The sequence below is a fragment of the Cricetulus griseus genome, chromosome 2 (genome assembly GCF_003668045.3).
Source record: "Cricetulus griseus strain 17A/GY chromosome 2, alternate assembly CriGri-PICRH-1.0, whole genome shotgun sequence".
Taxonomy (NCBI): Eukaryota; Metazoa; Chordata; class Mammalia; order Rodentia; family Cricetidae; genus Cricetulus; species Cricetulus griseus.
Genome location: NC_048595.1, coordinates 14,596,988 through 14,609,766, shown reverse-complemented (window position 1 = coordinate 14,609,766; position 12,779 = coordinate 14,596,988). Strand labels below are relative to the sequence as shown.

Below are 12,779 nucleotides of genomic sequence, written 5' to 3'. Positions count from 1 at the left end.
CTCACCTGGGGCCTTGTCCTTGTTTGCTCCAGGTCCGTCATCTGTAAACCTGCTGGCAGGAAGCAGACTGGTCTGCTGTCTCAGAAAGCCAGGTGCCATTATGATGATGGTGCTCACCACTGTCCCAAGGATGTCATGGCACAGATGACATGAAGAAATGGAGAGATGGTGTGGGACAGTGGATCCAAGGCACCCTAAATCCCCCCCCCCCCACTTAGAAGCCTCTGGTCTTATAAGACTTAAATCTAGTAAACAGCAAACAGGGAATGTCTAATTGGAGCCGACTCATTTTCATAGTGCTAGCCTGGAATGGTAGCTCTTGAGCACAGCTGTGACCATGCTTGCCTCCCTGCTTGGTGGCACTTGCCTTTCATGCCCTAGCATATCTGTCAAGGGCAGAGTCTCCTTTCCATCCCCTGAATCTGGGACTCTGCTTGGTAATGTAGCCAAAGTGAAGGTTGTAAGTTCAGGCCTCAGCCTCTGAGGTCCAGGGCAGCTCTACTGTAAAGACACCTGCACCCACCGGGAGGAAGCATGGGCTCAACCTCCTGGATGATGAGAGCTTGCTGGGTCGGCATCAGCAACCCCAGATCACTGGGCTCAGCAGAGGCTTCAAGAGCATTGAGGAGCCGAGCTGAGCCCAGGCTGAACTGTAACTTGCAGAGTCATGAGCCTCATACAGGAAGCTACATTGTCATGATGCAGCGGGCTGGCTGGTTACACAGCTCTGCCTAGCTGCCGATGCTGGTCTTTATTCACCAATACTACCGGGTTCATCAGCCTCCATGACCAGGTTGCTATGTGAGATCCAGCTCTCCTCTGCCTCTGGGGCGGGCTTCTGGAGTGAAAGTGGATGGGCTAAGTTATGGATGGTGTGTGTGTCCCAGTTAGTGTTGTGCCCAGAATCAAAGCAGGAAGTGTTGGGGCTGTAAAAGGATGTTGTTGGTGCTTGCAGAAATAACCACTCTCTCGGAAGGACAGTCATTCATCTGTCCTTACAACAGGCCTGTGAGGAGGGTAGAGAAGTAGAAATTCTACTCCATGGAGCTGGCAGTCTGGGGAAGAAGGAAGGACACAAGGACCAAATAGCTTGGGAGGTGCTGAGATGGGTGTCTGCTTGGGGAGCAAAGTCCACTGTCTGAGAAGAAGGCTCCTTCGAAGAATGCAGGAGCAGGGGTGGGCTGTAGGAGAAGATGGCCAAGTGTGGTGTGTGGTGTGTGGAGTCCGTCCCCCAGGTAGACAGAGGATTGTGTAGCCATCAGATTCCTCTCAAATCCCACATCCCACCTTCAAGCTGCTGGCACGGCCTTGCCAGCACACCTTGATTCTGGATTTATAAAATACTTCGGTGAAATGATTACAGGCAAATAAAATACAAGAGGAAGAATCTAGACTCAGCCTCTTGCTTTGTGCAGTGGTGACCTTTGCGGGGGGCCTGTTCACATCTTCTCACATAGTGACTTGTCAACAGGATGCCTGGGCCACCCTTCCCTTCCTGCTCCCCGTCAGCCCATGTCTGTAACATGCTACCTATCTATGCTACCCCGTCCCATCCAGTGTTTTCTCCCTCACCCAGCACACCATGCCCATCCATGTTTATAGTCTTTGCCCCCTACTCTCTACTCGAGAGCAACCATCCTGCCCCCCTTGCTAGCATGTGTAAAGTAGGGTGCAGGGAAGAGGGCATGTGGAGGGAGGGGCTGAGAGATGGTGTGGCGGTGAAGAGCACTTGCTGCGTGACTGTCATGCATGGTCTTACTGATCACCAGAGAGATCCTAGGAATCCATTATTCACCCCCATGACTGGTGAAAATGAAAGGTTGTGTCTACTGGACGGCCAGCCTCATCTTCTGGATGGAAGGCTACACATACTGCGGTTGGGACAGGGAGCCTCAACTAAGAAATTGCCTGCCATGCTGTTTACCTCTTTATCAACTATCTGAATCTGGAACCTGCAACACGATTAATAGATGACCCAGAGACTAATATTGGGGTTCAAACTTCAAGCTAATATCAGAGAAGCAAAGCAGCCAGCCACTAGCTGCTTCTTACCTCTAACTCAGACTGAAAGGGCTGATCTGTACACGAGCTCTTCAAGTCTCAGACTGCTGCCTCTTCAGTGTGGCTGGAGAACCAATGCCTGAGCCCTTGCTTCTGTCTCATATACGTCCCTAATGTTGGGATTAAAGGTGTGAGCTATAATTCTCTTTTAGACTGATTCACTCTTGTGTAGATCTGGGTGGCCTTTGGGCTCACTGAGATCTATTTATCTCTTAATCTGGAGTCCTAGGATTAAAGGTGTGTACCACCACCTCCTAGCTTCTGGCTGCTGGGATTAAAGGTGTGTGCCTGGCTTCTAAGGCTTATGGCTGACTTTGCTTCCTGAAACCTCAGGCAAGCTTTAGTAAATCATAAATAATATATCACCACAGTTGGTGGCATCAGCTGCTTGTCAGGACGCCACAACTGGGGAGGTGGTAGCTGGCATTGCTTCGGCAGCCCCTGGAGGGGATGGGCTGTCTTCACAGTCAAGGCTGGCCTGAGTAACTGGCTGTGTTCCAGCCCAGCCCAGGCCCAGGCATGGGAAAGGGACCTGTGGCTGCCTCCCCTCTCCCTCCCCTCCAGCTCCCTCCACCACCACCCCCCAACTCCCCTCACCCCCCCCACCCACCTTGTGTGGGGACACAGGACTTCGTTGTTGATTTGGGGACCTTGTGGTCAACATAGTAGCCAGAGCACCCAGCACCAGCTCCTCCATGTCAGACTGTTCTAGGGCATGCATGTTCTTGACCTCAGTCACCCCCTGCTGTGCACTCGGCAGCCAGGAAGTGCAGAGGGGTAATGTGATTTTTACAGGGCCATGTGGGCCAGCCAGTGGCTGAGCTGGTTGTACCTGGGCCATAGTCTTTGCCTGTTGGTCAGGCGTTTGTGAGAGGTAGCGTTGGTGGCCATGACTAGGTGGTTGAGATGTGTGCTTTTGCTCCACATTGACTGCCTGGGGTGAAATCTGTCTATGGGTTAGGGACTCCATTGTGGTTCTACCGCAGAGAAGCCCAGAGAAGTGGTGAGTAGAACCGGATGTAAGCCATAGTGTCCACCAGGTGTCACCCAAGTTCTAGAAAAACCATCATTAAATAAACAAAGGGTCCCAAAGCTGTGACGAGGGGAGAGGGGAATGCTCTTCAGAGTTCAGGAGGACTAGGTCAGTGAGGGAGCAAGGACAGCACCCTCCTCAGCCTCCGTGTAGATGACCCCACAGCTCGGAAAGATTGACCGACCGGGAGTCACAAGGAGAGACAGACTGTGGGAACAAGGAGCTCCTCCCCCTAACATCATGGATTTTCTGCTCATCCTCTCTCACCCCAGCCCTACCCTAATGGCTTCTGGGGTACACCTGGGCCTGCCACAGATTTGGAATATCTTCATCTTTACTGGCATGCCACAGGGCACCTTCTTCTCCCAGGCCTGGGCTCTTGGGGAACAAGAGCCACCCCTGGGACCCCAGGAGACCATCAATACTGTCTCTGTCTTCTTCTAGGATCTCGTAATGAGCTGAATCTGCAATGCCAAGGACTGCTTTGCCGAGGACTGAGGCAGGGGACAGAGCCCATATGTGCCAGCCTCATCTCTCTTGAGGACTTCCTCCCCCATCCCCTCAGGAACATCGGGTGGCTTAGTTTTTGTCCATTCTACACACACTATAGTTGGGAAGAGAGGTCTCCATTGAGAAATTGCCTCCCTCAGATTAGCCTGTGATCGTATCTATGGGATATTTTTTTGATGTGGGAGGGTCCAGCCCACTGTGGGTGGGGCCACACCTAGGCAGGGGCAGGCCTTATAAGAAAGTAAGCTGAGCAAGCCATGGGGAGCTGTGAGCAGCTTCCTTCTATGCTTCCTGCCTCTGGTCCTGCTTGAGTCCCTGCCCTGACTTCTCTCAATGGTCAACTGTGAAAGGGATGTGCAAGGGAAATAAACCCTGTCCTCACAAGTGGCTTATTGGTCATGATATTTATCTCGGCTATAGGAATCAAAATAGGATGAGCACCCATAGCTCTGGACATTAGGCACATGAGGAAATAGACAGGAATTCGTGACGGGACCTGAGTGGAAGAGGAGATGGGATGCAGATGGATTGCTCCCTGTCTTCCTGTAGCTACTCCACTTTCTCGGAGGCATCTGACCTCAGAGCTAGTAACCAAAAGAGCCCACGTCTCTTGCCTCTCTGTCTCCTCCACCCCCCTCCTTCGCTTGCTAAGACAGCTGCTACTTCCCTGGCTGTCTTATCAAGTTGTGACCTTCAGGTCACAGTTTCCATCACAGAAGGGACAACCAGAGACACAACACTGGAGAGGATAATTGAATGTCATTTTCAAGATTCAGAGTATAACTGTGGCTTTGGAGACTTTGGGTCAGTTGCTGTCCCTCTCTGGACCTCAGCTCATCATCACAGAAGGGCAAGCATCCCAAGCCCATACTGGCTGCCATCATTGCATAGAGGGTCCCTGTGCCCTTATCCATGGCCCAGGCATTACTTTCCCCGTCTTCTCAGCCTGTGCCTTTAGCTGCACAGGGCCCCATCTCCCCACAAGCAGGGGCTGAGGGAAAGGATGAGGCCATGCCAGCTGTGGAATGTCACGGAAGCTGTCTTCCCCAGAGCCAGAGACCCAGGAATGTATCCCACCCTGACCCTAAGAAGGAGTCAGCAGTGACAGCCAAGACTGGAGGGTTTTTATTAGTCTGACAATGGGATATTGTATTCTGTGGAGACTGGGGCAGGGGTGGGGCTCAGGTACAGGGCTAGATCCCACAGCAGTGGAATCTCATTGCCCCAGACTTCTCTATAGGAGGTGTGTATCCATGGAGGAGCCCACAAGCCTGGGGTCGAAACTCAGCAGGAAGCTCTCTGTGCACCCATCGCAGGTCTACCCCGGGCTTGGGGTGGGGCTAGTGCAGCAGGGAAGAGAAGGGAGGCTTGTTGGCTGAGCTCCTGAGAGGGTAGATAAAGATCACAAGGTGGGGCAAGTTGGGTCAGTGCACATAGGTGACCGCCATGTCACACCACAACCAGCGTGAGGGTCCCTCTTGCACACAGTGACCCCTTAGTCCCAAAGCTGCCATTTCCGACACTGCCATCTGTATAAACATCTTTTCCTGTTTCTACTGCCACCCTGTTGGCTCTCTCTCTCTCTCTCCACGGAGCCCCGCAAGCTGAGCTTCCTGGTGAATGTTCTGAGTGTCCAGATGGGGCTGGCATCCCTGGGTCCTCAGAGTTAGCATGACGAAGGCAGAAGACAGGCATGAGGCAGGGCTAGACACTGCTGACCCTGAGATGGCAGGTGAGGCAGGGGGCAGGAGGAGGTACACCTGAAGAAACACAAGGCTGGGGACAGTAGAGAAAGTGACCTGCCAGCAGAAGCCTTCAAGATCCCCCAGACCCATGGGGCCACACCCTCAGCTTCACTGGCCTGTCCCCATCTCTCCTCTTGCTATTCCCATCTCCATGTCCAGCAACTGGCCCGGCCCTGGTTACATCTGGTTCTTACCCCACACACGCACACACACACACTCCCTTCTTCACCACCTCACTCCTTCTCTACCCGAGTTCTCTCTCAGTCTCCTGATGTGATCTTCTCTTCTACCTTTCAACCTAAACCTCAGTGTCTTCCTCAGAGACAGTCTGAACTGGCCTCCAGATACCCCCAGCTTGCCACTCTGAATTTGGGCGGAGTAAGGGCACAATGGGCTATACACCACTTTTGTGCAGGAGTCAGAAGGGCAGGAAGAATTGTGGCTGTGTGACTGCCTCCTGCCAGTCCCTGAATGTGCAGCTGCTGTGTACATAGGGTCCCTGTGCCCTTGGAGCCTGCCCAGAGGCACTCAGTAACAGAGGTCAGGCTTTGGGCCTAGACACATCCTGTTGGCTGAGGGATGGATGGGGCCACCCCCTCTGTGAGTCATCTTGTGGGACTCCAAGGGCTCCCAGAACCCAGGCCTCAACCTTGTCCTCTGCCTGCCTGAGAATAGTTCCAGGTCTGTACTGGGTCACATGTTCTGGGGGTTGAGCTGGGGACACATTGTTTCCTTCCGGATTCAGGAGAGACCTCAGCAAGTCAATGTGTTTCCTGTTAAGACCCAACTGTTGAGTGTGAGGCTGACAGAGTAAAGGCCACAGATAAACCTTGGCCTTCCAGAGTCTTCTAGTACTGAGCTCGCTACAGGACTAGTAGGGAGTCACAAGACAGCCTGGGTCCTATCTGGTCCCACACATCAGATGCAGACCCCAGCCAGAGTACCCACCCTCTTTTCTCTCAGACCTTGGTCAGGCTAGGTTGAGACAGGGGTCGCTGGGAAGCCATGTCCACAGGTGACTTCCTTTGGGTGGGGGTCGTAGATACTGCATTTGGGCGTGGGGCCCTGGCAGTAGACATTGAGGTAGCCTCGGTGCTGGTCCCTGTACGGCTGCTCCTTGAGGCACAGAGTCAAGTTCTTGTCACACTCACACGTCTGCTTGTCACACTCTGTCTCGTTGAGTTCACCTGTCATGGAAAGGAGGCATAGACGATGGGTGGTACCAGGACAAGAGAGGAAGGGACTCTGAGAACCCAGTGGCCTTTGGGAAACAACTTCAGGTCAGTAGGTTTTGTGCCACCTTGGCTTTTAGAGTGCCCTGCTCTGGACTGGTGCCACACACACTTGTGAGTGACCCACGCAGGGTAAAACTAGGGAACATATGAAAGTTGGGACGACTGAGGTCTCGGATGAGGAGAGGCAGAGTTGAGGAGACACGAGCCAGCTGCACAAGGGACAAGATGCCAGCGGACTGGTTAAGCCACAGCCACGTGGCAATACATAGATGAATAGAAATAGGTTAGTTTAAATGTAAGAGCTAGTTAGTAATAAGCCTGAGTTGTCAGACAAACATTATAATTAATATAAGCCTCTGAGTGATTATTTAAATACGACACCCTCTTCTGGCCTCTATAAGCACGTGCTAATACACAGGGCACATATAGACAAGCAGGTGCATATACACATAAGTAAAAATCAACAAAATGAGCAAGAAAGAAAAGAAGAGCAGATTGACCCACTCCTACTGGCTACCCCCTGCTTTCCCAGACTCCTCCTTTCAGTGGAAAAGCCAGGCAAGCCCCTACTTTCCTAGGGAGTGATTGGTAAGAGACAAGTAACAAAAAGTAGTTCTCACTCAAATTCATGCCAAATTAGTGGTTATTCTAATTCTTCATTTTATGCTACTACTAATTTGAAGCCAACAGTTAACTTTTAGTGCCAGTGGTCTCATTTGGGTTATCTTTATCCCAAAAATGTTTTCTATTGTTTGCCTGAGATCAAAACTTAGTCAGGTACCCCGGGTTTGTCTTTGGGTTCCCAACCCTCACCCTAAGGTCCTGTTCCTAGCAAGGGCGTCAAGGGAAGGACTTACTGCAGACAATCACAGTGTCATTCTCGATCCTGTGGTCGTAGTGGTCCACATAGGGGCGGCAGCCCTTGTCAAAGACCTTCTGATAGCAGCAGTCATGGGCATGACAGCACCTGGCATGTGGGCGACATTGATGATCAGACAGGTGCAGGCAGCCAACCCACCCCCACCCCACCCCACCCCCCACCAATGGAGACCTCGGATCATCTGTTTCAGTCCCTCGTGGTCAGCCCTTCAGACTGCAGCCCCGAGAGTGTAGTTACATGCCCAAGCTCACCCAGGAATGCTGAACTGGCACTGGCACCCTGTATCCTTGTCCTTGATCCTACCTCTTTGTCCTATTGTCAGGGCTGTCAGCTCCCTCCCTGCCTTGGAGCCAGGTGTCCCAGCTACCAGGTCATGGAGGGGAGAGAGGATCGGCAGGAACTATGGGTTTAAAACCAGCAGCATGAAGTAACTCAGACTCTATCCAGAGGCCCTGCCTCCTTGTGCTGGATGGCTCGGAAGGGGACAGGGTCTGGGGTGGGTCAACGGGCACTGGAGGGTGAAAATGAGGAGTAGTCTCCCCTCCTCTTGTAAAAGAGTGAAACCAACTGCCAGCTCCTTGTGGTGCCAGATTTGGTGTTGGCTGCTGCTGAGGAAGTGAGCATGGAAGTCATGGCTTCCAGGGTCTCTCAGTCTGAGGGAGGAAGCATGGACTAATGGTGTGGGTGTCCTTGCCATTGTGGAGCATCACCCACGAGACCCGAACCTCCTCGCCTGTTTGTGGGAGGGCATAAAATGCCATTCTAATATGGACAACAGAAAGCATCTAAGAAGTTCAAGATGGAGTTCCTGGCCCTTCCTCCTCAGTCTGCCCATTAGCTGCCCCCATCTCTCCCCACAGGAGGCCTCCAGAACCTACCAGTCTACCTCATCCATGGGCTTGCCTCGCCCCCCAAGCCCGCAGTAGCAGCCGTAGCCCACGAAGGACAGGATGGCATTTTTGTGTGTGATGGCCTCCACCATGAACTTCAGGTTCAACAGGCTGCTGTGGGCGGTGGATACAACTGCAAGAGAGCTGGGGGTGTAAGTCCAGCCTGGTGACTCCCCGGAGCCCAGACTCAGGGAAGGAGGTGGCAAAGGGGAGAAGGAAGGTGAGGGTGATAGGCGAGGAAACAGACACATCCTGTAGGCTGGGATGTTTCCCACTCCCTGGTGTTGAGCCCAAAGTCTAGACGACCAAATATGGTTCATTTAGCTGCAGGCCAGGCAACATGCTAAGCCCTGTTTGTTACCTCATTGGGTATTCACTACAACCCCTGACTTCTGTTGTTATCACAGTTTTGCAGATAAGCAAATTGAGGCTGGTGCCCTGAGTAACTTGCTTGGGGTCACACTGTCACATGATGTTTGAGAACCTAGCTAGAGTCAGGCAGGACCGGGGACCTCAGCCACACCCCCTGCCCCAGGTGCTTGGCTTCTGATGGAGCCGCATCCTGATGAACTCATCCTGATGTGAAAATACTAAAAGTCACAATTACATTTCAGCCATGTTCGGCGGCGGCGGTACACGTTCCAGCTACTCAGGAGGTCACCTGAGGCAGGAGGACTGAGCATGCAAGGGCCGCCTGGGCTACAGACTGCACTCAAGGCCAGTCTGGGCAACTTAATGAGATTGGAGACCACTCCCCAAAGAGATCATTCTGAGTGTCCACTTCACTAGAGAGAGCTTCACAAATGCCACATACTGTCATGAGTTACAGGAGTTTGACCTCTGGCGTCTGCAACTGAAGGGGAGCCAGGGTCCCTGCCAGCATCCTGGAGTCAGTGTGTCATACAGCACGCACACACACACACACACACACACACACACACACACACACACACACACACACAGCAAGCAATAATTCAATTAGTCCATGCTTCCTCCCTGAGACTGTTCTTCTGTCACGAGCAAAAATCAGCTTCCTGCCAGCAGCTGGGCCCTCCAGCCATTCATCCTTCCTTCTTCTCTGCTTCTCTCTCCTGTCCCCTGTGGGGCGTCGGGCTCTCTGATCTCTATCTGTGCTGAGTCAGTGCCATGAGCCTGTAGTTCCTATCTGGGTGAAGCCACTCCCCCACCTACCAGCAGGAAGGAGGGTTCATCCCCATTTACAGGGTGAGAAAATGAAGGCTCAGAAGGTGAAAGGCTTGCCCAGGTAGCACAGGCTGGGAGTAGCAGACTTTGGGCAGGAGCCTTGTCTGTTCCTTAGCTGGATGCTGAGCCGAGCACAGTGTGGAGCCTGTGTGCATGCAACCTCCGTTCTGGCCGGCTGCAGCTGCAGTTCCCTGCATCCTCCAATCTCCTCCGTCCCCGAGAGACAGGGAGCCCAGGATTTGAAAGCTGGAGGCTGGATGGAGCACAAAGGGCCTTGGGGGCACCCAGTTGCCACTGTGAGGCCCTGACTGCCTCCTCCCCTGACAGGGAAGTCTCTTACTCTGGATGCATGCATCTTACCCCGGGGATAGGGTATATGCAGCACCAGGCTCCCAGATACCCAATGCTTAGCTCTCACAGGGTGAGAGTAAGAAACAAACATGATTATGCTTGGGATAGACACCCCTCCCCCGCATACACACATACTTGCTTTACCTCACAAAATTATCACTCAGGAGAATCAGTAACCAGAACCAAGGCCATGTCCATGGGCAGAATAGCTCATATCAGTCTCCTCAGACCAGTGGTTTCGGGAGAGACAATTGTTTTTGAAATGACAGGCCATTTGTTCTCATGTCTGGTCACAATGAATCCTGTCTTTGGGGGTACAAGGTAGGGCCAAACTTGTATCAGGCGCCTCATTTAGCTATGCTGGGGATAACTGAAGGCCTGGGCATCAGCCCTAGGAGAGAAATTTACACACAAACACACACATTCTCTCTCTCCCTCCCTCTCCCCCACCTCTCTCTCTGCAGAGCTATGCCCCCATGATCACACACACACACACACACACACACACACACACACACACACACAATGAACACAGACATATACCCAGGTGCCAGCCATGAGCCATCATTTACTGAAGTGTGGGGCACACACACAGACATCGTGTTTGCTCAGACACACCTACACTCATGCACAGACACGCATCCAGCTACACACAGACTCATTAACTCCTGCCAGCACGGAAAGTCACTAATACATATGCTCAGGTCCACAATGATGGCAAACACCACCAGTTTATGAGGCTTGCTCAGCTCACTGCACCTGCTCGGCATAGCTCATAAAAGAGGGCCCCTGGCTTGTTTACAGGTGTCCAGAACTAAACAGCCCCAGAGGAGAGGTGGAAGCTTCCACAGGGAAGTGAAGGCCAGAGAGAGGAAGGAACAGCCTGCTAGTAGAACAACACAGGAGCCCACATTTCTAGGGAAAGGGGGAAGTGGGAGGGGGGTCCAGAAAGGTCTTCTGGGAGCCATGCTCACCACTGCCGGCCAGGACTGCAATGGCAAAGAATTTCTTCATACCCAGGCTGGACCTGAGAGAGAACAGAGCTCAGCCTGAATCTGTCTTCCCCAGCTACCCGGAGCCAGGTCTCATCCAAGACACCACCCATGCTTTCTCTGGCCCTAATTGCTGTCACCCAGCCCTGTGATGAACACTTCCCTACCTGGCCTGCATCTCCTGGGAGGAACACACCCCAGGGTGGCAGAGCCACCAGAACCAATGCCCCCCTCCCCAACTTTCAGCTCCAAGACAGGAAGCCATTGTCCCACACCAGATTCAGCTCTTCTGAGTCTTTACTCCAAAGAGTGCTAGGACCTGAGTCACAGGATCCCACTTGGCAACTGGATCTTAAAACCTAAAACCAAGAGACCCAGGTCACTGGGTTCTAGATTCAGCTCTGCAAATGCTGAGGGAGTCACAGGCAGATCTCTTAGCCTCTCTGGGCTTCAAGAACAGAATGAAGATGTCTAAATGTCCCAAAGGTCCTTCTGTCACCAGAATGTAGTTGGCACACCTCTGTTCAGTATGTAGACACTCAGCTCTCCTTCCTGAAGAACTGACACTAGGAATAGATCCCCTCCCCATCCCCCTGCCCTTCTCCGTGGAATGTTCCATTCCGGGGCATCAAGCACCTACCTGGAGGTTCTGGAAGGAGAAGAGGCCCTGAGGCTTGGGCTCTTCCATCCAGCGGGGTGTTTAGCCAGCACCTTCTTCCTGAACCCTTTGGGGTTGGCCTGGGCCCCGTCTGCCATGTCTTGGGTTTGGGGAGGCCAGCGACATAGGGCTTGAAAGGTCCTTGATATGCCCAGGAGTTTCTGAGGAGCAGGCCCCAGCTTCACGCTGCCAAGCACACTAGCAGGATAGTGCTGGGGCAAGGCCCCTGGGCAGGAGGCAGGTGACAGATGTCCTAGAAAAGACTGACTCCACCTCTTCCCTCACACTGTCACAGCCCTTCCCACACCAGGCTGGTAAAAGCCCCACCCCCCATCAACCTGCCCACCCCTGGGCTTGGGAGTGGGGTGCAGCCACTAAGACTCAGCCGCACCCCCTGTACCTGAAGCAAGGCTGAATATCTCTCCATCCCCAGCTGTAGGATGCTAAGGAAAATGTTACCCAACAACACTTGAAGAAAAGCAAGAGGCACTTTCTTCAAGGGACCTCCTGTAGGGACCACTGTACCAGGGCCTTGTAGTGAGCAGATGAGACTGGACAAAGCAAGGAGGATTGAGTGGCCAGAATACACAAGGGTCTGGATCCGACCACAGCAGAAACACAGATGTGGCAGCTCATGCCTGTAATTCTGGCTCTTGGGAGCTGGAGGCAGGAGGAGCCAGAGTTCAAGTCCATCCTTAGCTACCTAGGAAGTTTTAGTCTACCCTGGGCAACACTGTATGTATGTATGTGTATAAATACACACACACACACACACACACACACACACACACACACACACACACACACACGGCAATACACATAAAACAAAAGAAAATAAAATATTTTTAAAATAAAAAAGAATATTCTAAAGGGAAACAGAAGTGCATAAAACAAGGCAAAGACAAGTGTGAGTGAACAAAAGCATCATGAAGACCCAGCAGGGCCAGACCTCCAGCTACACTGACTGCACAACTTTTTCCAAACAGCAGGGTGATCAGGCCTTACCCCAGGGGATGGTAGAGGCTGATATGGGAGATGTCAAAGAAGGACGAGACAGAGATCCCAGGTGAACCATCGTAGCAGGACTGTATGTAGCTAAACGTAGACACTGCAGAGACCCTCAACGAAGCCTATACAACAAAGCCAGCTGGAGAAGAAAGTCTAAAGGAACCCAAATCTAGCCCAGTGAAGGAGGCTCTTGTTGGTGAGGGGACCTTGTGT

At 52.5% G+C, this 12,779-nt stretch overlaps 1 protein-coding gene across 1 annotated transcript; it reads right to left on the bottom strand.

The window, feature by feature from the left end:
* Window positions 1-6,324: 6,324 nt before the first annotated feature.
* Window positions 6,325-11,656, bottom strand: Pla2g2f (phospholipase A2 group IIF). The gene is made up of 5 exons (XM_027398996.2): window positions 11,541-11,656; window positions 10,883-10,935; window positions 8,343-8,487; window positions 7,442-7,551; window positions 6,325-6,536 (listed from the first exon to the last, which is right to left on the bottom strand). Exons 1-5 carry the CDS (start codon window positions 11,654-11,656, stop codon window positions 6,325-6,327), a joined length of 636 nt encoding a protein of 211 aa, XP_027254797.1.
* Between the last annotated feature and the right edge of the window lie 1,123 nt (window positions 11,657-12,779).

Excerpts from the sequence above, each read along its gene's own strand:
- Pla2g2f (XM_027398996.2), bottom strand. The coding sequence starts at position 11,656 with ATGGCAGACGGGGCCCAGGCCAACCCCAAAGGGTTCAGGAAGAAGGTG. Across the intron at positions 10,936-11,540 it reads TCTCCTTCCAGAACCTCCAG|GTCCAGCCTGGGTATGAAGA; the intron begins GTAGGTGCTTGA and ends GTTCTCTCTCAG. Across the intron at positions 8,488-10,882 it reads TGCAGTCCTGGCCGGCAGTG|TTGTATCCACCGCCCACAGC; the intron begins GTGAGCATGGCT and ends GCTCTCTTGCAG.